The sequence below is a fragment of the Rana temporaria genome, chromosome 10, assembly GCF_905171775.1.
Source record: "Rana temporaria chromosome 10, aRanTem1.1, whole genome shotgun sequence".
NCBI classification, from domain to species: Eukaryota; Metazoa; Chordata; class Amphibia; order Anura; family Ranidae; genus Rana; species Rana temporaria.
Genome location: NC_053498.1, coordinates 96,400,575 through 96,427,494, shown reverse-complemented (window position 1 = coordinate 96,427,494; position 26,920 = coordinate 96,400,575). Strand labels below are relative to the sequence as shown.

Genomic DNA, 26,920 nt, shown 5'->3' with positions numbered 1-26,920 from the left:
ACACACAAATTTGTGGTAAACACCTGAGAACTATTTGAATCACCTTATTTATCGGGGTAAACTTACAGTTTTGGTGTCTTGCGCGGCGTCCATCGGCGGTTTTGTCAGGTCCGGCGTCCGTCTGCGGCTTCGGTGGTGTCCTCCTCGTCGGGTCCAGCATCCTTCTGCGGTGTCCTCCCCTCCTGTGCGTCCTGTACGTCCAGGACGTGACCGCGAGAGGAGCCGAGCCTGCCTGACTATACCCGAGTGTACTGCGCTCAGTATATGTCGGCGCAGTGGTTCAAACTCGGCGCGGTAAGCGGGTATCGGCGTATATCGCGCACCCACGATTTTGCCCTGATTTTCTGGGCAATAAAGTGCGCGGTATACGCCGATAAATACGGTACTTACTATGGACTTTTTCACAGTGGCTGAGACTTTCTCAGTGCATCATTATGCCTTTGTGTTTGTCAAACACTTCTCAGAATTCTCTATTGTTGTGCCCACTTAATCAAACATTCCTAACTTCCATTCTAAGGTGATTTCTTAATTTGTGCCACCTTGTGGAATTAAAAAGTCACATACTACCCTATATTCCCTACAAGGGAATGGAGAGTGTGAATGTTTTAACTGTACCTTGCTGGGCATGCTCTGTGCACACAAAAAGCATTAAGAACATTGGTTACAGTATGTCGGGGATGTTGTGAGCTACATCCCTTTCTTTCTAATGTTTAGAAGTTGTGGTCATCTTCATGTTGATCTGTTGTTAAACATGCCTGAACTTGTAACTTTACAGACCCCTGGGGAGTATTTCCAAGCTCACTGGCATCGCCTATTATGACCAAACAAATGGTTAATGAACAAACTTGGCAGTAGAAGGTACAGTCAAGCTTCCCCAGAAACACACTCAGGCCTCGTACACACGACCGAGAAACTTGACGGGCGAAACACATCGTTTTGCTCGTCGAGTTCCTTGTGAAGCCGTCGAGAAACTCGACAAGCCAATTTTCTCCATTCCCGTCAAGGAAATAGAGAACATGCTTTCTTTTTGGCTCGTCGAGTTTCTCGACAGTTTCCTCGACGAAAATGTACACACGACCGATTTCCTCGGCAAACAAATATCTCCCAGCAAGTTTCTTGCTGGTTTTTGCCGAGAAACTCGGTCGTGTATACAAGGCCTGACATTGGGTTGAGCGGCAACCTTTTCCTAAGTGACCCGTATAAGATGTTGCATGCCAAAAAACAACGTGCAAAAAATTCCCAGCCCACTTACCGTCTGGCTGGTAAGTGAGCTGGGAATTTATGTTTTGACATGCGTCACCCTTCCACGTGTTCCTTGCTGCTTTCAGAGTCCAAAAAAATCTCTCTCCAACCAAGGCTTTGTGGGAATGGTGTATTCCCACTCTTCCTCCAGTTGAGTTGCTTTATGCTGCATAAACAGTTTTGGCATAATTACAAACAATTTATGTAGCACAGATTATGCATAGACTGCCTAATGACATAATTACATTCTACTATTTTGCAACTTCTTTGAGTTCAGCCATATTCTAAATCATAAAATACACAAGCCCTAATGCTTCCTGTATAGTTTGACGTTTCACAAGACCCTCCTTTCAGGATGTTCTGGTGTTGTGCAAATGCATTGTATCCTATTTTAAATACTTAGAATGTATAGAGATGTACAAGTACTGTTGTAAAGTACTTAATGTCTTGCAATGAACTGTGTAATTGCTAAAATCTTTGCTTTCTGTTTTTTCACTTGCAGTTCCTCCATGGGCTCTGGCTACCATTCTGATTGTGGCCGGCCTGCTTCTGCTGTGCTGCTGTTTCTGTATCTGTAAGAAATGCTTTGGGAAAAAGAAGAAAGGGAAAAAAGGTAAAGACAAGGTCAAGGCCCAGATTAACATGAAGGAAGTAAAAGACTTGGGAAAGAGTTACATTGATAAGGTAACTTAGTCTTTACCATATTACAATTTCATATTATCAATATACAATGATTCAGTGTATAGTGTTTTAATAGCTTCTTTATTTTCCTTCCCCCTTTCCATTCCTTGATGCAGTTTGCTAGAAATCAAGGAGATGCTGGATATTCTTATTAGAAAGCCCAGCACGCTTTTCAAATTCTTCTAAATGCCCCATAATAAATATTTACCTGCAAAATAAGTATGGTATTTAAAAAAATAAACAACACTTTATACAATATCAAACAAAAAATAAATACAATTTTGAAAAAAAAAAAAACAGGATATATCTTTCTTTTAGAGGTTCGGTTCACTGTGCACAGATACAAGCTCAATACCAAGTGCATGAATTCCTTATTGGCTTCTTTCATTTGTGGAGGACTTCAGCTGGGACATTTCTTTAATATCTTGTTCTTTCTGCCTGTTGTGGCAATCATGAAGTAATCATGAAGCATTTCCATGCTTGATTTTTTACTACCTAACAGTACAGAAAATTCAGTAGAAGTGATGTCCCTCTCCCTTCTATTAAAGCGGGAGTTCACTCGAATTTTTTTTTTTTTAAGATTAGATTGATGCTCGATTTGTCAAGGGGAATCGGGTCGTTTTTTTAAAATCGAAGCAGTACTTACCGTTTTAGAGAGCGATCTTCTCCGCCGCTTCCGGGTATGGTCTTCGGGACTGGGCGTTCCTATTTGATTGACAGGCTTCCGACAGGCTTCCGACAGGTGCATACATCGCGTCACGAGAAGCCGAAAGAAGCCGAACATCGGTGCAGCTCTATACGGCGCCTGCGCACCGACGTTTGGCTACTTTCGGAAAATCGTGACGCGATGTATGCGACCGTCGGAAGCCTATCGGAAGCCTGTCAATCAAATAGGAACGCCCAGTCCCGCAGCCCATACCCGGAAGCGGCGGAGAAGATCGCTCTCTAAAACGGTAAGTACAGCTTCGATTTAAAAAAAACTACCCGATTCCCCTTGACAAAATGAGCATCAATCTAATCTTAAAAATTTACTTTTCGGGTGAACCTCCACTTTGAGTACAGTACTTATGCAGACACAGAGGTAAAAGCATAGTGCAGAAGTGAGAATGAAGAAACAGTTTATTTGCAAAAAAAATGCATTTGAAAAATGACAGCAAATACTGTGTAACATAAAAAGTTGTAATGACCACCATTGTATTCCCTAGGGTGTCTGCTAAAATAATATATATAATGTTTGGAGGTTCTGAGTAATTTTCTAGCAAAAAAATATATGATTTTTACATATAGGAGAGAAGTGTCAGAAATGACCTGGGTGGCAAGGGGTTAATGACCATAAGTAATATACAAATAATTATTATATATTGTATTTAAAGTAATTTACTATATTTTCAAAAACTGTACTCAAGCAAGCGGCTTAACGGACAAATTACTGAACTTTGAAGTTATAAATTCAAACCAGTAATTTCACAGTAAATAGATAAATAATAAATTATTATCTTATAACATATAGCATAATAATATATGATTTAGCTTGTACCTTTTCAGCAGATTCTCATTCTCTCGCTTAACTGTGTGAGAAAAACATGAAATTTTGAGTAAACCTTATACTCATAAACCAATTTTTTGTCCTTGTAGTTAAAGCGGAGTTCCACCCAAAATAACAACAATATCCTATCACCTTCATTACACTACATACATGTATAATTGCCACAACAATTTTTTTTGGTGATTTAAATACCGTAGTATTGCTGTTTAAAATCTGACTTCCATTTTTTCACTCCCGCAGGAGTAGGCGTTTCTACTGCTTTCCCCAGCGCCGCTATCTTATCTGTGAGCTCACCGCAATGTCTTCTGGGAGCAGTGTCATGCTTCCCAAGAGTCCATGCGGAACGCCGTCCCGTTGTGATGGCAACCCTCAGTGTTGACGGGCATGCAACGCCATCAACGCAGAGCATGCGGGGGTCGATCGGTGAATGCTGAGAAGAAAGCATTCACCGCATACAGGAAGTAGGTGCTTGTGGGCTTCAATTGCCCACAAGCAAAATGGAAACGTCCCTCTGCAATTTTTATAAATAATCCTTCTGTACAATAACAGAATGCGGAGGTTTTGGAAAACCGTGAGTAATCAATTATAATGGGGAAAAGAATTCAATGGGCAAAAAAAAAAAAACAATCGCTGCGGGACCTCCGCTTTAAGAGAGCTGGGCTGGAAGGGAGCATTTGTCTTTTAGACACATGCCCTCTTCTATGACACTGCAGTCTTTACTTAAAGAGCACTAGGAATTTTCTGTATTTAATTATTGGGACTTTTGTGGACTTTATGAGATTAGATTCTTTATAAAAATGTTATGTATTTAATATATTAATTTTGTCACAGTTCACTGGTATTTAACTTATTTGGTTATGACACAACGCTATTTTATATATATGTTACAATAACAGGATAAAACGTGGTATGGTCAAGTATAAAATTGATACAAGCAATGTGGGATTAAGCCAGTCCACACAAAACGATACAAAGCCAAGCAAGTAAGACACAGAATAGTATCAATAAGAACTTTCTGATTCACTGAACTTCAGGCTGCAGCAAGTATGCAGGTTAGGCGTTCTGAGCGCACATTGACTGCTGCATGATTTTTATAGGTCAATAACCTAAAGTACTTAGAGCACGAGCGTAGCATAAGGGGTTGCAGGGGTCCCAATCGCAACCCTGCCCCTAGATCCAGGGGGACCCTGCAGCCTCCCTGTCATATTATCATATCCTTTACAAAGTCCAGCTCCGATCTCCCCTAGGGTCCCACAGCCATGCTCCAATACTGGGCTTCCACTTTGCCCTCCACAATCCACACCCCTCCATTCTTATTGGCTGGAGGGAAGATGTGAGCCATTTCCTGAGGAACATGGGGTGAGGTAAGACACCGCTCAGTGTCTCCTAGTCACCAGCTGGGATTCTCTGTACCCCCCCACCCCACCTGGGGATGTCTGCTTACCCCACTCCCTGACAACTATGGAAAAGATACACACACTCCGGGAGGTGTTCTTCTACCAACCCCTGCCATCACTGACAAAGAAACCTTCAGAAATTGCTAAAACAAAACCCTTAACACCTCCTGAGGAGGGCCCAGGTCAACTTTTGCATTGGGGCCCACAAGCTTCAAGCTACGCCTCTGACTTAGAAAGTAACTTCACTTCTGTTGAGAAAACAACAATCCCCTCTGGATGATTGCTGAACATTGCTGGGATTTTAACAAACTTTTTTTCAGATTCCTACCTGCGTCTGCTCTGACGGAATAGCTCTTTGTTAGATCATGTCTTGCGCAGGACTGATTCTAAATGGAAGTGACTAATTCATTACAAGCACCTGAGGCACTTTCAGGGCTCATGCACTGTGCATCTCAAAGAAGATTGAAGAATCTGCTCCTACTGGCTTTTGAGCTTTTAACAAGCTCTCATTTTTTTCTACCTGGAAACTCATGTTGGCCACTATGGCTTTTTCAGGCATATGCTCTTATAGGCAGAAAAAAACCCCCACCAAACTCGAGAGAGGAACTTAGGCAGAAAAGACACCTAAGTGGCCAAAAAAGTGCAAAAAAGCTCAAAGAAGCTTGAAAATGCACAATAGGTCAAATATGTCAAAAGGTCACGCTATTATTGTTGACCTTGGTTACTTGAATGCATATCCCTGTAAAGACAATGGAAGCATGCCATTTAACTGCCAACTGACATTTTTTCTACATACAATATTATTTATGTTCCCGTTGTATTAGAGGACAACTTGTGCAAATGTTTCCAACAGCATCTGTTTGAGAAGTGTTTACTCAAACACTCAGGCCTCGTACACAAGAACCTTGCTGGGAGATATTTTTTTGCCGAGAAAACCGGTCGTGTGTACAGTACATTTTCGTCGAGGAAACTGTCGAGAACCTCGTTGAGCCAAAAAGAGAGCAAGTTCTCTATTTCCTCGACGGGAGTCTGATTTGGCTCGTCGAGATCATCGACTGGCTGGTTTTCGACGAGAAACTCGAACGTCTGTGTGCTAAGAAACCCACGCTTGCTCAGAATAAAGTATGAGACGGGAGTAAAAGTAGCATTTGTAATGGAGATAACACTTTTTAAAGCTGTAACAGACTGAAAAGTGCAAATCGTCTCTTACTAAACTTTTATTTAACACGCAAACACATGAAATTAGCAAAAGCAGCCCCAAGAGTTTAGCCAGTGGAATCGAACTTCCCCTGCCGTTGTATGTGTTGTATGTCACCGCGTTTGAGAACAAGGAGATTTTGTCTTGACTGTGTGTACACAAAGCAAGCTTGTCGAGTTCCTCGACAAGCCTAACAAGGAACTCGACGAGGAACTCGATGTGTTTCGCCCGTCGAGTTTCTCGGTCGTGTGTACGAGGCTTCAAAGAAACCTGATGTCTGCTTCTAAAACAAACAGAATAAATATATACACTATATTACCAAAAGTATTGGGAGGCCTGTCTTTACATGCACATGATCTTTAATGGCATCCAAAACCTAGTATGTAGGGTTCAATGTTGAGTTGGTCCACCCTTTGCAGCTATGGCGCTTAGAAAAAGTATTCATACCCCTTGACATTTTCCATATTTTGTCATGTTACAACCAAAAACGTCAATGTATTTTATTGGTATTTTATGTGGTAGACCAACACAAGTGGCACATAATTGTAAAGGGGAAAGAAAATGATAAATGGTTTTCAAAACTTTTTTCAAATAAATATTTGAAAAGTGTGGCGTGCATTTGTATTCAGTCTCCTTTAACCTGATACCTATAACTAAAATCTAGTGGAACCAATTGCCTTCAGAAGTCGCCTAATTAGTAAATAGTCCACCTGTGTGTAATTTAATCTCAGTATAAATACAGCTGTTGTGTGAAGCCCTCAGAGGTTTGTTAGAGACATTTGGTGAACAAACAGCATAATGAAGGCCAAGGAACACATCAGGGATAAAGTTGTGGATAAGTTTAAAGCAGGGTTTGGTTATAAAAAAATATCCCAAGCTTTGAACATCTCACGGAGCACTGTTCAATCCATCATCCGAAAATGGAAAGAGTATGGCACAACTGCAAACCTACCAAGACATGGCTGTCCATCCAAAATGACAGGCCGGGAAAGGAGAGCATTAATCAGAGAAGTAGCCAAGAGGCCCATGGTAACTCTGGAGGAACCACCGAGTTTCACAGCTCAGGTGGAAGATTCTGTCCACAGGACAACTATTAGTTGTGCACTCCACAAGTCTGGCCTTTATGAAAGAGTGGTAAGAAGAAAGCCATTGTTGAAGGAAAGCTACAAGAAGTCCCGTTTGTAATTTGCGAGAAGCCATGTGGAGGACACAGCAAACATGTGGAAGAAGGTGCTCTGGTCAGATAAGACCAAAATTAAACTTTTTGGCCCAAAAGCAAAACGCTATGTGTGGCAGAACACTAAGGCACATCACCCTGAACACACCATCCCTACTGTGAAACATGGTGGTGGCAGCATCATGTTGTGGGGGATGCTTTTCTTCAGCAAGGACAGGACGCTGGTCAGAATTGATGGGAAGATGGATGGAGCCAAATATAGGGCAATCTTAGAAGAACACCTGTGAGGCCCCGTACACACGACCAGTTTCCTCGGCAGAATTCAGCTTCCGACCGAGTTTCTGGCTGAATTCTGCCGAGGAAACTGGTCGTGTGTACACTTTCGGCCGAGGAAGCCGACGAGGAGCTCGGCGAGGAAATAGAGAACATGTTCTCTATTTCCTCGTTGTTCTATGGGAGCTCTCGGCCCGCCGAGGTACTCGGCGGCTTCAGGGCTGAACTGGCCGAGGAACTCGATGTGTTTGGCACGTCGAGTTCCTCGGCCGTGTGTACGAGGCCTTAGAGTCTGCAAAAGCCTTGAGATTGGGGCGGAGGTTCACCTTCCAGCAGCACAACAACCCTAAACATACAGCCAGAGCTACAATGGAATGGTTTAGATCAAAGCATATTCATGTGTTAGAATGGTCCAGTCAAAGTCCAGACCTAAATACAATTGAGAAATTGTGGGAAGACTTGAATTGTTGTTCACAGATGCTATCCGCAAGACTTGCAACTTTAATTGCAGCAAAAGGTGGTTCTACAAAGTATTGACTCAGGGGGCTGAATACAAATGCACACTACATTTTTCAGATGTATTTGTTTTTGAAAACCATTTATCATTTTCCTTCCACTTTACAATAATTATGTGCCACTTTGGGGGTTATTTTTTTGTCACAGCTTAAAGCAAGGGTGTCAAACTCAATTTCATTGTGGGCCACATCAGCATTATGATCGTCCTCAAAACGGCCGGTTGTATCTGTAAGATTAGATGTCCAGCGCATCCCTTCCCCTTACATTAGATGTCAAGAGCCGCCCCACCATCAGAAGTTGAGTCCCCCACCCTCCCTTACATCACAGTGCACCCCCTTTCCTTATGCTGCTGCTGCGAAGAAGATGGATACATTGCTTGAAATCAGAAAGCGACCTTTGCAACCCTGTTAGTTCTTCCACTGATTAAATGATATTATAGCTTTTGTAGCAATTATTTATGCTGTTTTTTTTTCTCTTTTTTATATTTACTAAAGCTACCTTTTAAGCAAGAGACATCCAAACAACTTGTGTTTATAAGACTATTTGTAATGGTGTACCATAGCAAATTACCACTGCCCCAAAAAGTGAATTCTCCATAGATTAATATCTGCATATTATTCATTTATATAAAATTACTTATATGGGCTAGCACAAAGGTATAATATAAAAAACACACAAACGCATCAATATAATACAACACCTTTATTAAATTTGGCAATTAAATTTTGGCCACGGTGTCATCCACCAGGATGGGGGGTTACAATTATAATAAATTAATAAATAAATAAGCCATCTTGGCTGAACTCATATGCCTTAAATGCTGTCCATCCAGCCGAAGCTGGACGACTACTCCCCACCGGCCCCAGCCGGCCGCAAAGCTGTCGGCTGTGGCCCCCCCCACCACTGTGGCCGATTCAATTAAACTCTGGAGGCCCATATTAAAGATATCCAAACCTATCAAGGATAAATGAACCTTATCTTTTCTGAATAATCCTGGCAAAAAACCCTCCAATTCAGTGTGGCGAAAGGAAACCCCCCCAATGGAGGAAATGAAACTATGTACCGTCCTATTCAGGCGCCTGCGGATCCTATCCACATAAAAAAGGCTGCCCTGAGGGGACCATAGAAGCCTGGGGATCATCTCTGAATAAGCCAACACCACCCCCGGGTACATTAGGGTTATAGAGTGTAAGTCTCTTTTCATCTCACACAATAAGTCCCAAGTTCTGTATTTTCCCAGGTCATTCGCCCCAGTGTGTAAGACTATTACTTGAGGGGCGGGCCATATGCCAGATAAATAGGACAGATGCTCTAACAAATCCCGCCATCTCATGCCCCTAACTCCAGACCAAAAAATCATAAATAAATCTATGTCCAGACCTAACGCAGTAGAGTAGGATCTAGCTCCAGCCTGCCTGGCGGCCCAAAAGATGTAGGAGTGGCCTACGATCCACACGACTGTCCTGGGATGATCTGAAAAAGAAATTTAAGGGGTTAAGAGACCCGGGCGGACATAGATCTTGTATCTGTCACTGCCCCACCGACCTATACTCTTTACCTTGTTAACAGACAAACCCCGAGAGTCAGCAGTAGTGGCCGCCCCGATTCTGAACGAATGCGATGAGAAACAGAAACCGGATAAGTTCAGATGTTTCAGACAGGCGGCCAAAACAGCCGAAAACTGATACCTGGTCAGTGAAGATAAATCTTCATGGATAAAAAACGACCCGCAGGACGCGGGCCTAGCAGAAACATAATTTGACACGTGAAGAACTGGACAAATGGCCCTATTTGGGGAACTAGACAAACAAAACCAACGACCCTGACCTTCTTGCGATGTCTTGAATCTGCACATAAAAAAGTGGAGAGAGCCTACCTCTATACGGACATGAGAAAAAAGCAAAAAAGCCAATGACTTTTTATTTGGTGCCGTGAATTCACCCAGCCTAAGGGCACCAAAGAAAGCTACCGCAAATGCGGCTCTGAAAAGAAGAACCTCGAACTCGGATAAACACACCTCTCGCAGAACTAACAGAAGGTCACCCAACATAGAGATGGATATCGGGCGCCTGACGTCCACCACAGGATTAGCTCTCCTAAGACCCTTAATGACCTGGGTGACTTGAAAAAATGAAGTCAAAGCGGGGAGACCCGCAAATTTTAAAAAGAAAGAAACACCCGCGAGAATCCTACTAATAGAAGACGGGCTAAGCTGAGATTGAATCAAATAGGACAAAAAGGATAATGCAACATATGAAGTGACAAAAAGAGAATCCAAACCCGCCTTGTGACAGAACAAACACCACTTGCTCCAAGAGTGCCTGTAGTCCATCCATGTTTTCTCCGATACCAAGGCCTTGAGGTTAGTAAAGATTACTCCCAGATTAAGCCCCAGAGGAAGTCTGGGCAGGGGGTGCCATGCGGATCCGCTGACGGGGCCAACTCCCGGAAACCTCCCGAGCTGCGAACGAGATAAAGCGTCAGCTATATTATTCACTTTTCCCGCTATGTGTTCAGCCTTCAACCAAATGTTAAACCGCATGCAATGGAGTACTAAAAACCGTAACAATTTAATGACTGGTTCAGATTTTGAAGATAACGTGTTAATTGAAAAAAGGACGCCTTTGTTGTCCGTGTGGACCAAAATCCTTCGGTTCTCAAAGGCGTCCTTCCAAATCACGACAGCAACAATGACCGGAAATAACTCCAGAAGGACAAGGTTCTGCAATATTTACTTCTGTTGCCAATCCGGGTGCCACCTGCTAGAACACCAATGACCCTGCAAAAAGGCCCCGAAACCGAAGGACCCTGACGCGTCCTTGAAGAATTCCAATTGCGTGCTATCCATGAAGTCTACTTGCCAGGCTGACGCACCGTTGAAGTTACTTAAAAAAGAATCCCATATTTTTAAATCCTCCTTAATATTCTTGCAGATTCGCACATGGGAATAAGGGCTCTTGAAACCTCGCAGGGCTAAAGAGAATCTATGTGAAAAAACCCTAGCCATTGGGATGATCCTGGCCGCAAAGGCAAACAGCCCCAGCAGGGACTGGGCTTCTTTCAGCGAAACCTTCTTTCTAGCTAGAAATTCCGTAATTAGCAAAGACATCCTCTGCACCTTTTGTTCCGGTAACCTAAACTCCATCTTTTGAGCGTCGATGGTAATACCCAGAAATTCTATGGAAGCTGCGGGTAGAACCGTCTTCTCATGTGCCAGAGGAACCCCGAACTCCTTACAGACATCGGAAAACACCTGAAGCGATTCCATGCATAACGACGACCCCGCCGGGCCAATAAATAAAAAATCATCCAGATAGTGCAGGATGAAACTCTGGGGTATAGCCTCTGACACTACCCAATGAAAAAAAGAAGAAAAAGCTTTGAAATAATAACATGAAAGAGAAAACCCCATGGGCATGCATTTGTCGAAATAAAATTGCCCCATGCAGTGGAAACCCAGGGAGTTGAATCCCTGAGGGTGAACTGGGAGGAGGCGAAACGCCGCCTTAATATCAGCCTTGGCTAATAGTGACCCTCGGCCTGACTGCCTTAGTAGGACTAGCGCTTCATCAAAAGATGCGTAACACACCGGTGCATTGACATTAGCGACTTCATCATTCAAAGAAAATTTTGGGGGGTAAGAAAGATGATGGATCATTCTAAAACTGCCGACCTCCTTCTTTGGCACAATGCCTAGGGGAGACACCCGAAAATCAGAAAACGGAGGGTCAGAAAAGGGGCCGGCAATTCTGCCATCCAAAAGTTCCTTGGAAATCTTATCCCGGACGATGTCCAAATGAGTAACCGCAGATTGTAAGTTCCTTACCACTGTACACCCTGGACCTCTGAAAGTGGGTACCAGGAAACCGTCTGTAAACCCATCAGATAGCAGAGCTGCCATCTTGCGGTCGGGATATCGCTGTAGCCACGGGCGCATTTTTACCAAGCTCACTGGCGTCGGGGCCCTTCCCCAGGCTGCTGGAACCTGACTGGAAAGAGCTTGCGGCAGCTTTGCGGAAACATCTTGTCGCCGCATGGGTACCGCTGCAGTATGAGCATTCATGCTTGAACCTGCAGTTTGACAGGAATTTACATTGTCCCTCATTAAATGCGAAGCAAAACCCCTTCCGAAATGTGCTTTGAGCAGCCGTCTGGGGTCGGGGGGTAAACTGCGGCTTTGGTAGCATCAAATTGAGCCATACGCCCACGTCTTTGGACCCCCAGTGCAACGAGGGATGGACCGCTAATTTTTGACGAAAATTCTCGTCATAAGTGAACCATGCCGAGCCGCCAAAATGGCGGAAAGCCTCAGCGATTATATCCAGGTGTTGGAATAGTCCGGAACACTTACCAGGAAAGCGCTCCCCCATGACTGCGGCATATATACAGAAAGCCTGCAGCCAATTCTGAAAAGTCTTGGGGATCGCCCTCCTCCTATCCTCCTCTGCTCTATCCCCTGCCTGCTTGTCCAACTTGGACAGAAACTCCTTAGAGGCAGGCAATAGTGATAAAATATCAAGATACTCCCCCCTCCATATTTTTTCTTTCACAGCTTTTGATAAGTGAAAGCCCAGTGGAGATAAAGCGCATGGGAGGGGCTCTTTAAAGGAGGACTCACCGACCGTCACAGCAGAAGGTCTAATCGGCAACATAGGGTTAACCGACATCGGTTGGTATCCACTGGCATGCGACAAATAAGTGTCATTGACCTGCATTGCGGGGTCACCTAAGTCTTGCCATACTGCACTGATATCATCATGCATGTTAGTAAATTTAAATTCATTACCAGACATATGTTGCATTCTTTGAGCACCAGCAAACTGAGAGCATGAAACATCACCATCACTTCTTAATACATTACCTCTGGCACCGGACACCCTTGCACCCTGTGTGACACCACTCATATCTGCACCACTATCGTGTGCCCCTTTAAACTGTTTCAACACTTCAGAAAAAGAATCTACCAAATTTGAAAACTTAGCAAAATGATTCAAATAAAGATTCTCGCCACCAGGAACGTGCCCACTCGTGGGCCCCGCTGGAGGGGGAGTAGCACTGCCCCCTTGTTGGCAAGGGGCACCCTGTGCCACAGCTCCCTCTTGGCTAGCAGGCTGCAGAGGAGCGTTCGTTTTTTGTTTTTTCTGGCAGGCTGCTTCATTTTCTTTCGAGAGAGGTATTTTCAGATAAAGAATGGAGACCTTTGTTTTGGTATCAGATGCTGTCTCCAGTTGGATGACTTGTGCTCCATGATACCCCGAGGAGTGGAAATGTTGTTTTCCGTTTTTCATCGATCTTTGTGATGTCTCATTACTGTCACCATTTGTTAGACAGCAGTAAATTAGCAATATGTTGTGAAAGCTGCAGTAACACTAGTGTTCTGAGATAAAATGGCAAGCTGGTGCATATAATGTGACTTAGCCGGCCAGATCCCAGTGGCAGGCTGATGCCTATGCAATTACTTTGATGGGTGGCCATTATACAGGTGTTATAAATTATCATTATTATACCCTATTTATAAATAGTTTAACACAGAGCTGAGGAGTTAACAAAGGACTTTGATACATACCGGTAGTTGGAATATGAACAGCAACATAAATTGTAAGCTAATTAAAGAGCACACTGGTAGAAAATGCATTGATTTTGACAAATGGGGGGCTAGGGGGGGTGGGCACTAGCCTCTGAAAAGTCTATGCAGGTAGAGCCATTTCTATCATGAGCCACAAAAATGTTAAAATTGTATCTAATTCCTGAGGCGCAAGTATACTCATCACAAGAAGTAATTCACCATATTCCTTTCTACACATGTTATGAGTGGAATCTTAAGGTAGCTATTGCTGACCTCTGTCTGAAGATGCTTGTTCCCTCACTGTGCCTGGCTTCAAAGTGGTTGTAAAGGCCTAAGGTTTTTTACCTTGATAAATTCTCTGCAAAATACCTTCCAGGGTCAGCTCCCCCCAGCCCTCTCCTCCAAATACTTACATGAGCCCGTTCTTGAGAGGACAACTCTGCTCTTTCTCTCCTCACTGGACATAGAGGCAGCAGCCAGAGCCATTGGCTCCTGCTGCTGTCAATCATATCCTGTGAGGAGGGAGCAAGGGCATGGTGTTCTAAGCTGTGCTGTGTGCATCGGTAGATGCACACAGCCCAGCTCTGAATCAAGCTTGCACAAGTGCTCCTATTCCAAGTGGCATGCTTTGGGGACACTTGGAAGGAGGAAAAGCCGAGAGCATCAGTGGGGGACCCCAAAAGAGAAAATTCTGGGCCACTCTGTGCAAAACTATTGCGCAGAGCAGGTAAATGCGTTTGTAATAAAATAAAAAAAACATTACTTGCGCTCACTACCTGTTGAGTTCTGCTCCTGTGGCAACCTTCCTTGTTCAAGCTAGTTTGGTTAACTAAACCTATTGTTGAGAAGACAGTTCATGACACCCTCCACATGGAGGGTAAGTCACAAAAGGTCATTGCTAAAAAATCTGGCTGTTCACATAGTGCTGTATCCAAGCATATTAATGGACTGTTGAATGGAAGGAAAACGTCTGGTTGAAAAAGGTGCACAAGCAACAGGGATAACCGCAGCCTTGAAAGGATAGACAAAGGCCATTCAAGAATTTGGGGGAGATTCACAAGGACTGTACTATGGCTGGTGTCAGTGCTTCACACAGGCGTATCTAGGACATGTCGCATTCCTTGTCTCAAGACACTCCTTAACCAGAGACAAAATCAGAAGCATCTTACCTGGGCTAAGGAGAAAAACAACTGGACTGTTAAACAGCTGAGTGGTCCAAAGTCCTCTTTGCATTTCATTTGGAAATCAAGGTCCCAGAGTCTGGAGGAAGAATGGAGAGGCACAGAATCCAAGTTGCATAAGGTACCGTGTCAAGTTTTGGGGAGCCATATCATCTGCTGGTGTTGGTCCACTGTGTTTTATCAACTCCAAAGTCAAAGCAGCCCTCTACCAGGAAATTCTAGAGCACTTCATGCTTCCCTCTGCTGACCAGCTTTATGGAATTGCTGATTTCATTTTCCAGCAGGACTTGGCACCTGCCCACACTGCCACAAGTACCAATACCTGGTTTAATGATTATTGTATCACTGTGCTTGATTGGCCAGCAAACTGGTCTGACCTACAACCAATAGAGAATCAATTTTTTTGAGATGCACTTGTATGTACTATATTTAGAATTTTGAATTGTCATGCCGATTCTTCAAAATAAAGGGTTTAAAAAAAAAAAACGTTACAATCACTTTAATACTCCATTGTTGCTAACCTTAGCAAACATGCAGCTGTTGAAAGCCAAAGTAAAGTGATTGGGCCAGATCCACAAAGAACTTACACCGGCGTATCTATTGATATGCCGCGTAAGTTCTACGATCGTATTTTTGTTTTGTATCCAAAAAACAAGATACGACTGAATGTGGGCTCGATCCGACTGACGTACGTCTTAGTATGCCGTCGGATCTTAGGTGCACATTTACGCTGGCCGCTAGGTGGCGCTTCTGTTGATTTCCGCTTAGAGTATGCAAATTAGCTAGATACGCCGATCCTCAAACGTACGTCCGCCCGGCGCATTTTTTTACGTAGTTTACGTAAGGCTTTTTTCGGCGTAACGTTACCCTTGGGTCTATGAGGCGTATGCAATGTTAAGTATGGACGTTGGGACAGCGTCTAAATTTTCCGTCGTTTGCGTAAAACGTTCGCGAATCGGGCTTTGCGTAAATTACGTTCACGTCGAAAGCATTGACTATTTGCGATGTGATTTCGAGCATGCGCACTGGGATACCCCCACGGACGGCGCATGCGACGTTAAAAAAAAAACGTCATTTACGTGGGGTCAAGATGAATTAACATAAAGCACGCCCACATCTTAGTCATTTGAATTGCACGCCCTTACGCCGACACATTTACACTACGCCGCCGTAACTTACGGCGCAAATTCTTTCTGGATACGGAAACTACGCTCTAAGTTACGGCGCCGTAGTGTATCTGAGATACGCTACGCCTGCCTAAAGATAGGCAGATCTTTGTGGATCTGGCCCATCATTTTTTATCTAAATAATTGTTTAGGTTTAGTGACTCCGAAACTGACAGCTTTTGAAGACAAAGATACATAATAACAGCCATGGCAAGTAGCTTTTTCAGAAGGATAGGCCAACAATGGCAGCCTATGTATTTCTCAAATTTTCTCATGAAAAGCATAATTTAAATGTAATTTTACAGTTAGGAAATCTCTTTATAACTGACCAGGTGCAGGTGATTTTAAACAAAACGCTGGTGGGTTTCGGCAAAGTAATAGTGGTCATACATTTTACAATCTAAATGAATATAATCTGATTGATGTGTGGTTCAGTCAAAATGCTATTAAGCATAAATTTGTACAGTGATGGCAAAAAATACTACAGTATATTATGGTAAGAAATGATACCATGGCAATATGAACATGAATAAATGTCTTGCTATAAAGCTTTAATGTCTATTTATATTGTAAAAGAGCCAAAATGAAAGGTTTCAATTCTCCAAGCAATCAATTTTAAAATCTAAAACGAAAGTAAGTGGAGAACCTGAATGGCTGAATTGTCACCATGGAATTGCTTTTCAGACCTTTTATGCTTAAGTACCATTCATACCAATGAGAAATCAGTAACAGGTTGGATTTGTGCCCTAGATGAGAGACTCTGCACCTTTCATTTTCCTGTGGGAGTCTGTGTTTGTATAAAGTGTACACAAGGGCTCGTAAATATGTGCATAAGAAAGATGTTTAATTAAAAGCATTAATCTTAGAGACTGCACACTTGTCCCTTAATTCGTACGTATGATTTCCTAATTGTTTAAAGCTGAACAAAAGGAATTGGCAGTTCTTGTCATACAGAGATGTAAACAACTCGCCTGAGATGGAAGAATCTTGGGTAGCCTTTTTTTTAAGGCTCAGATTCGCGTTTTTTTGAGGCGGCATAGCGTATCGTATTTACGATACGCTGCCGTAAGTCAGAGAGGCAAGTGCTGTATTCACAAAGCACTTGCCTCCTAAGTTACGGCGGCGTAGCGTAAATGGGCCGGCCTAAGCGCACCTAATTCAAATGAGGAACAGGGGGGGCGTGTTCTATGTAAATGATTCGTGACCTGACGTGATTGACGTTTTAAACGAACGGCGCATGCGCCGTCCGTGGACATATCCCAGTGTGCATTGCTCCAAAGTACGCCGCAAGGACGTATTGGTTTCAACGTGAACGTAAATTACGTCCAGCCCCATTCACGGACGACTTACGCAAACGACGTAAAAATTTCACAATTCGACTCGGGAACGACGGCCATACCTAACATTGGCTAGGCCAGCTATTTGTTCGACTAACTTCACGCCTGAAAACGCCTTACGTAAACGGCGTATCTTTACTGTGACGGGCAAGCGTACGTTCGTGAATCGGCGTATCTCGCTGATTTATGCATTCTAGACGTAAATCAGCATTCACGCCCCTAGCGGCCGGCGGAACTAGACAGCTAAGATACAACAGCGCAGGCCATCGTATCTTAGCTACATTTAAGTGTAACTCAATTAGAGAATACACTTAAATGTACGACGGCTTAGATTCCGAGTTACGACGGCGTATCTACTGATACCCTGGCTTAACTCTTTTGAATCTAGCCCTAAGCCTTTTAACCTGGACTCCGAAGAGACATTAACATGATGCATATGTTGTAGATATAATATTAAACATGAAATGTATCTGTTGAATTTGAAACATGTACTTGGGTAGGCCAGCAATTTTCTACTACACTGGTGACATTTTTTAATTCCTATAAGCAGACATCCCAACCTGCAAAAACCCATTTCGGGGAGGTGGCAAACTCATTTCAAGGAGGTGGCACCATAAGAGAGGAGATCAGTTGTCCACAGTTTTCCTCTTGGCAGCTCTCAAAGATCCCAGCCTGCTCTGCTCTCATAATAGGGACAAGGGAGGTGCAGGTGCAGGTGCGGGTGCATTGTGGAATGGGGCATTACTAGGTAAGCTGAACTGTGATCCCCACCTGTGACTGGGTGCACAGATTCTGACCAATGACCTCCCTGCACGAGAGAGAGGCAGAGCCTAGTATTGCTGGTCAGACATTTGTAAAGTCTCTACAGCTGTATGGGTAAAATCTTATTTTGGTGCATAATCCAACCTAGAAGATGTGTATATATGGCAGAACGTTGCTTTTTATTTTTATTCATTTGCTAAATAATCAATTTGTTCTAATAGAAAAAGACATGCCTACCAAGGAGTGGTGGCAATTCTATGTATAGGAGGCACTTGGCTTGCATGAATGGTTTGACATGATTTTAGTAAATTACATTCTAAGGGCCTTAGTCGATGGACTTTGGGCTTGTGTTGATGTTGTCATTTTGGCATCAATTTGAGATGCTTCTGAGATCATCCAGAATTCATTGAGAGTTAACATGCTGTTACATAGTGAGTCAGTTTCATTAATGTTATGTTTCTCATGCATTTACAGAATATATACAGTATATAAAACATATTGGTGATATATTGTATGTACTGTGCCTGCACTAGGCAGCAAAAGCAGCTATGGGCTAGTAACCTAGCAACTAGAGTAGCCTTGGGAAAACGTGTGAGAAGCGAGTTCTGAAGGCACAGATTGAGTGGGACACTACGCAACATCTTATCATTTATGAATCAAGCTACAATTCTCTACTAAATCTGCCTTATAATGCTTAAAACTGTATTAAATCCATAAGCAAACATTTATTAAATTGCAGTTTACCAATTCTTAGATGTAATGACTGCATTAGCTTTCTTTTTTTGAGCTTTCTTTATTTTCACCTGGTGATCCTGCCAGTAAATCTGTTGTTATTCAGCAGAACAAGCTGTCCTGCAGCAGTTAGAGGCATGAGACAAATCATTTACCACTGACATAGGTTGTTACAATGGTCAGGTTTTATTTATGTAAAACCTTTATCCCATAAGGGACAAAACAGTTGCGTATAAATAGTTACTGCTTATAAAGTGGGAACTGGAGTTTGGCTTCAGTTTGTTATTGTATTTAAATCTGCTAGTACATCTAACACTCCCCTCCCTCCAGACTGACAATGCTGCTGTCCAAAGGTGTTTCTGTTGCTCCTTCATAAAGAGAGGGGGCACTCTAAGACCCCTTTTAAACTAGGGCCACGACCACGTTGCCTTTAAAGCGCTGCTCGTTTTAGCGGCGCTTTAGAGCCGTTTAAGCTGTACTTTTTGGTAGCTAGCGGGGCGATTTTAACCCCAAATGCATGCTAACTGCCTCAGTGTGAAAGGGGTCTAATACAGGAGGTGTGTTACTGGCCGGCTCACCATGTGAAAACAGAGGAGAAAAAAATAATGTAGCCAACACATCTCATGATTGGTAAGCTGCGATATATTACATTTTTGGTTTTGAGTTTAATCCTGCTTTAATCACTGCTTGTTTTCTATTGCCTTGCTGTGCAAAAATTTCCAGAATGGCAAAGGTTGGGCATATGACAAAGAAGTATCTTAGTGGGCAGTTTATCCAAGAGAGGAGAATGGAGGGTGTCATGGCAGGCAGTATGGGCAGGAAAGGATTTTCACAGTGGCAAGGTAGAAAAGAACAGTTAAAAGACCTGCGTAACAAGGTTGTAAGAGAACTACTAGTTTCTGCCCAGTTGCCTGTGCACGCTATTTAAGAAAGTGCCTTAACCCCAGACTCTTGCTGACCGGTCTTCAGCTGTGTCCTAATCCTCTGAACCTTGCTTGTTACCTGCTTGATACCCTTTGCTGATCCCGGCTTCATCTGACTCTGCTTCTGGACTCTGATACACTCGCTCCTGTTTATGCCTTGTACTCTGCAGTCCGCCTGTTACCGAACCCGGCTATCTCCACGACTCTGCTTCCATCATCTGCCTGGCTCTAACACTGCCTTTGGGAACCTGTGCTGGCACTCTATCATCGCAGCTCTCCTGGGTCCAGTCCTCTCCTGTCTCCTGACCATAGGAAGTAATGACAAACCACCAAGCCTGAACCTGCAAGTTGGTTGGAGTTCCTCCTTAACATCCGCTGATCTTCTGAGTTCCATCCCAGCTTTTCACCTGCTGTCCTGCTACTGTCACCGAGCCTACAACTCCCACCCCAAGTTCTAAAAGCAACATTCCCAGGCACTCGTGTTCCCCCTGTCCCTAGCCACCATCTGTTCCACCTTCAGTGGGGCTTGGGTAGGAGATACAAGGGAGGCCGACATCGTCATATTAAACTCCTACCAGGTACGCAGAGCTGTATCCTGGCCTAGGTCAACAAGGCCCAGGCCTAGGGCAGCAATTTGCAGGGGGGCAGCACGGAAAGAGTCCCCGCCGGCTTGCGCTACACTGTTAGTGTAGCGGCAGTCTTATGGAGCAGACTGGGCTGAGAGGCAAATTAGTCTAGCGCCCCCCATAAAGCGGCCGCACTGTTTCTGGTATGCAGGCAGCCGGCATTCTGCAACCGTGGGGGGGGGGGGGTTCTGCTGCACCATTTCCATGGTTATATCTTCTTAGTCTCTCCATAAAATTATCAGAAATGTGTGCTTAAAGTAGAACTATAGGCTACACTTTATTTTTAATTGTGGATAGATTAAGGGGGGGGTTAGAGCCCCTGTCAGTTTATTTTTTACCATCCCTGTCCCATTGCAGAAATTTCCCTTCACTTACTACCCCATAGCCAAACAGGAAGTGAAGGGAAATCTATGCAAATTAAGGGAATTCATTGCCCCCCCCCAACCGACCCTCAGAACTAGTGTCCCCACTCAATTTTTTTAGGGCGGGTCTTAAACAGAAAGGGGCGTGACCTTGCCAGGAAGGGGTGTGTCATATTTAAATTGGGGGGGTGCGCAAGTTTAGTCAGGCCTAGGGCAGCACAAAACTTAAATACACCTCTGCAGGTACGTGACAAAGGTAATGAAATTTTACAAAGATGGAAAAGAAAATAAAAAGATATCCAAAGCCTTGAATATGCCAGTCAGTATTGTTCAATTGCTTAATAAGTGGAAAATTTGGGGATCTTTTGATACCAAGCCAAGGTCAGGTAGATCAAGAAAGATAGAAAGGAACTGTTCGGGATACAAAGAAAAAGCCACAGGTAACCTCAGGAGAAATACATGCTGCTCTGGAAAAAGATGGTGTGGTTGTTTTTAAGGAGCATAATACGATGATACTTGAACAAAAAGAGCTGCATGGTCAAGTTGCCAAAAAGAAGCCTTTACTGCACAAGTTCCACAAAAAAGCCTGGTTACAATAAGCCCAACAACACCTTAACATGCCGTATTGGCTTTTTTTTGGGCAGTGGCGCAGTAAAGGCTTCCTTCTGGCAGCTCAACTGAACAGCTCTTATTTGTTCAAGTATCGTTAAATGGTGCTCCTTAAAAACAACCACACCGTCTTTTTGGAGAGCAGCCTGTATTTCTCCTGAGGTTACCTGTCGGTTTTTCTTTGCATCATGAGCAATTCCTCCGCCAGTTGTGGTTGCAATCTTTCTTGGTCTACCTGACCTTGGCATCAAAAGAGCCCCTAATTTTTAGCTTCTTAATACATGATTGAACAGTACTGACTGGCATATACAAGGCTTTGGATATCTTTTTATATCCCTTTCCATCTTTGTAAAGTTTTATTACCTTGTTACGCAGGTCTTTTGACTTTTCTTTTCTACCTCCTCATGGCTTAGTGTCTAGCTAGCCAGCTTAGTGCATCAATGTGAGAGCTAACAAACACATTGACTATTTATACACAGACACTAATTGTGATTTAAAATACCACAAATGTGGGAAATTAACCTTTAACCATTTTGCTGGCCAAAGACCGGGCCACTTTTTGCGATTCAGCACTGTGTCGTTTAACTGACAATTGCGCAGTCGTGCGACGTGGCTCCCAAACAAAATTGACGTCCTTTTTGTCCCACAAATAGAGCTTTCTTTTGGGGGTATTTGATCACCTATGCGTTTTTTATTTTTTGCGCTATAAACAAAAATAGAGCTACAATTTTGAAAAAAAATCTATATTTATTACTTTTTGCTATAATAAATATTCCCTAAAAATATATAAAAATATTTTTTTTCCTCAGTTTAGGCCGATACATATTTTTGTTTAAAAAAAATCTCAATAAGCGTATATTGATTGGTTTGCGCAAAAGTTATAGCGTCTACAAAATAGGGGATAGAATTATGGCATTTTTATTATTATTCTTTTTTACTAGTGTACCACTACCCCGAAAGAGGCTGCTGATTTGGGTGGGATGTTACCTCTTGTCCTCTCGCCATCTAGAGTACTGGATGAGAGCTGTAATAAGTCAATGTCCACACGACATGTGTCTTTTCTGTGCTTTTATTACCCAGCCCTGTAAAAACTGTAAATAGTAGGAAGGTGAAGGAAAAGTAGAATTGAGAACTGAAAGGTTCAGGGTTAACTGGCGTGGAAACAGTCCTGCTCCCAATAATAAATCTCTTTGCCAATCTAGCCAGAGTGGGTACAGTGCATCTCGATAAGCCACTCTCACCAGCCTAGCAGCCAGAGTGTCACTCGGAAATTTAGGTAAAAGTCTCTGCCACAGACCCTCCTAAAGGTGGGGATAACTTCGGTCCAAAATCCCTCACAACTTGCTCAAACAGCTTCAATTGCAGCAATAACTGACAGGCGACCACTGTCCAGCCTCTCAGGTACGAAATGTCCTTCGATGAGCGAATAGGCCTCTCCTGCGACCAGCCTTGTGCTCGGTATCCCTCAGACAGGCTCCTCATCGACCAGCTTCCTCCACTTTGGACGGACAGCACAGGACCACTTGTAGATTCGTAGGCTCAGTCTGCTTACTGAGCCTACTAGGTAGATTAATGCTCCGGACCAATGTGGTCCCGAAGCCAGGAACACAGCAACACACACACACCCCGGCCAGGAGGCCATACCCAGGGGTGGTGGGACGACTGCCCAGGTAGCACGTGTGGGTCGATGACCACCCGCACCAATTGCATCTGTCCCTTAAATATCCCTCCCCAGCATGCACAGCGAGGCGATTAACCTTCCTGATTGGCTGCCGGGAAGAAGTATCCACAAGACCCTGACCTTACTGCTGCCTCCTGCCGTTCGGGGGTGACGGGAGTCCCCAGACAAAAGGATAGGCACACAGCACAGCCAGGGCTGGAACAGAAGCTTATAAAATTTAGCTAAATCAACATGGTCAAAGCCAATGAACTCTCTGATCCCCTCTAAATTTACAATAGCGTCTGCCATAAAAGTAAGCAGGCGCTACACTAGTAATGGCGGCGATCTGCAATTTTTATCGTGACTGTGACATTATGACGGACACATCGGACACCTTTGACTGATTTTTGGGACCATTGTCATTTTTACAGCGATCAGTGCTATAAAAATATATATATTTATTTATACATGTATATATAGTCCGGGGTCTAAATAGGACATTTTTGTTTGGGCCAAGTTGGCTGAAACAAACGATTCCCTTAAAGTAAACCCTCCTATTGTTTTTTGCCAAGGAAGCTGCCATCTTTGCCTCTGTTTTATCTACAACTGCCGTGATGCTGCACATGTGATCAGTTTAGACACCAGCCATTGGATGGTTTGACAGTTTGGTTGAGAGCACAACCAATGGGAGTGTTACATTTCTGGCACGCGCCGGAAATGAAATGGTTTTATGGATTTGGGTTTACTTCAGCTTTAACTAATACATGTGGCTGTTGCCAGCGCTACTTTGGCCCCTGTCACACTTGTACGACTTGTCCCAAGATTTGGGACTGCAAAGTAGCATGACAAGTTCTTTCCCATGATTTCCAATGACGACCATTCATATTAGTACGACTTCAAGTCGTTCGGCCCAAAGTGGTGCACGGACTACTTTGAAGTCGGATTTTGATGCCAGTTACACAGGCATTCCCTGAACTCAAGGCAAAATCGCGGTAAAATCGTGTGACTTTGAAGTCGCAGTAGTGTGAAAGGGGCTTTAAACTATATACAGCTTCAGCTACATACAATATACAGAGCTGTGTTCTGGTAGTGGTACCGGGACTTCCCGTCCTGTTTCTAAACATAGTTGAGTTGGCTGAACACTGCTCAATCATTCACAGGAAGCTTTGTATTTTATGAACACATACAAGGCTTCCTCTGAATGACTGAGGTGGAGAGGCAGGTAGATGGCAAGTTGGAAATCTATGGAAAATCTGCCACAATTTCCCATAATATGACAAAATAATGTTCAATGCATCATATTTGTTACATGAGTGTGACATTATAATAAATGACTTGCCAGTCTGTGACAGATTTGTGAACTTTGCACAAATGGAGCAACTGACATACCCTTTGATAAATACTCCCATTGCATTTATTCAATACTCATTCATTTATACTGCATTTTTAATCCCTAATCAGGGCATTTTTTCTCTGCAAGATACAAAGTAGTATATTGTTTATCATATATTATTTTTATAAAACATATAAGGTGTCTGTCAAATGTTTATTTAGCTGTACAGCAGGGCCGGCCCTATAATGGGACCGGGTGGTACCATGGGTACCAGGCAGCACTTTTAGGGGGGCAGCATTCTGCCGCCCGCAAGACAGCCCACTCCGCTGCCTGTGAGGACACTCAAAGCCGGAGGGGAGCAGTCTGCGAGTGAAAAAGGCAGGAGCCGCTCCCTCTGAGGAACCTGTTGTGCCAAGAATGGTTGCCAGTCGGAATCTGTTCCCCCTAGCTCTCGGCTCAGATCAGAACTCCACCTCTCCAGCCCTCTGCATTGCCGCTCCCTCCTACTCTACCCACAAATTCTTATGATCCTAATACCGTCCTGTCCCTGTGCGTGTCCCCGGTACAATGTTATTAGATTGGATAGCAGCGTTTGCCCCCGGGAGACAGCCTGTGTACAGGATATATCTATGCCTATGCCTATGTGGTTTGGATGACTTTGACTATTTTCCTCTCTTGTCTGTCCTGAAGAAGCCTTATGGTGAAACACGTAGACGCACAGGGGACATTTATAGGCAACATACATACCTGACATCTTGTATGGTTTTCTTTTTAATGTTGTTTTATGTAACTACTTCATAATAAAATTATATATTTTTTACTATTCCTGTCTGTGTTGCCTATAAAGTCCGACCATTGGTTGCTTTCCTTAAGCAATTTTGTCTTTATCACATGAATAGAGCCATGACAGGTGCTCTTTATACATGTATAGAGCCATGACGTGATTTTTTGGGGGGGGAGGGGCAGCATTTCATTCTTGGTCCCAGGCAGCACAATGTCTTGGGCCGGCCCTGGTGTACAACATCCCCAGTATACAATAATCAAAACCAACAAAAACTGGAGTTTTAAGGTACAAATTATATATACCAATTTCATACCAATTATGTCACATATATTTTATTAAAGCCTACGTTTAGCCTAAATCACAAACAGAAAAATCTGCAAAAGAGACATAACTTACTGAGAGTAATAATTATTCCAAAGTAGTCAGGGTCATTCTTGCAGATGTAATTAAGTGGAGTATCCATATGACGTAGAGGAAATGTAATTCTGGAGTTGTATCAGATTTCAGAGCAATTGCCTTTCCCTGTATAATTTAATTATCTTTTGTCCTCTTCAACGTTGTTTTTACCAGTGTACAGTGCTCTTCATAATGTTTACTCTCCTTGGTAACTCTTTCTCTTTGTTTTCCACCCATCATTTCTAAGTATCTTATTCCTTGTCTACCTTTGTCTTGTGTAATTACTTTGAGAATTATTTTTTGGAAGGCAGTTGGGATTATTCATTAAGTCGGAAAAAAGTAGCCGTAACCTATAGCAACCAGGTAGAAATTGCATTCCACTAATTTGACTAATTTACCATGTAAATACCTAATTTTATTTTACCTGATTTTCATCAAGATATACACAGTTTGGGAAGCATGTTTATGTAGGTACTGTCACTATCGATTGTTATCTCTCTGTTTAATGAAATTATATTTTTCTGTGCAGGTGCAGCCAGATGTGGAGGATTTGGATCCCTCTCTGTTAGATGAAGGCAAAGAAGAGAAGCCTGAGGAGAAACTCGGAAAGCTGCAGTATTCCTTGGATTATGATTTCCAAAATGGGCAGGTATGTGCAAAATGTTTTTACAGTATGGCATGCTGAGCCAAACTATCTGCCCCATGCTAATCAGCCCCAACAGGCTAAAACAAGATTGTACGCTGGTCAGTATTCTGATAAAACAAAGGTGAGTGATGCTTTTAAGATCGATCCTCAAGGTTGGGGTATTCAATACTAATATTAATACTTTGCACAATAATGTCAATCTAGTGATTGGCATGTAAACATGCTCGGGGTGAACAAGCATAAGGGTGCCCTTATCAGCAGTAGGGGTGCAACGGATCAAAAAACTCACGGTTCGGATCATTTCTCGGATCAGGCCTCGTACACACGAACGAGTTTCTCGGCAAAAACCAGCAAGAAACTTTCTTGCTGGGATTTTTTTTTTGCAGAGGAAACCGGTCATGTGTACATTTTTCGACGAGGAAACTGTTGAGGATCCCGTCGAGCCAAAAAGAGAGGATGTCTTCTTTTTCCTCGACGGGAATGGAGAAACTTGCCTTGTCGAGTTCCTCGACAGCCTAACAAGAAACTCGACGAGGAAAACGCCCGTCGAGTTCCTTCGGTCGTGTGTAGGAGGCTTCAGAGTCACGGATTGGATCATTTTTCGGATCAGCAAAAAAAAGACAAGACAAGACAAATAAACATTAGTTTTGTCTTTTTGTTTATTAACACTTTTAATCAACTTAAAGTGCACAAGGCATAATATATTCTTTTTAACATAATAAATGAAAAACAACTTAAAGTGCAACATAAAGGGGCATGTTTCCTTCCTTTAAACATGGACCAATGACCACCATTAATAAAAAACAA

At 43.2% G+C, this 26,920-nt stretch overlaps 1 protein-coding gene across 2 annotated transcripts in view; it reads left to right on the top strand.

The window, feature by feature from the left end:
* Positions 1–26,920, top strand: part of LOC120915353 (synaptotagmin-1-like) — a 275,825-nt gene that overhangs the window by 211,893 nt on the left and 37,012 nt on the right. For both annotated transcript variants that reach the window (XM_040325772.1, XM_040325773.1), the window contains exons 3-4: positions 1,745–1,926; positions 25,997–26,116. In XM_040325772.1, coding sequence (XP_040181706.1) covers positions 1,745–1,926; positions 25,997–26,116 — 302 coding nt within the window. The remainder of the gene's footprint in view (positions 1–1,744; positions 1,927–25,996; positions 26,117–26,920) is intronic.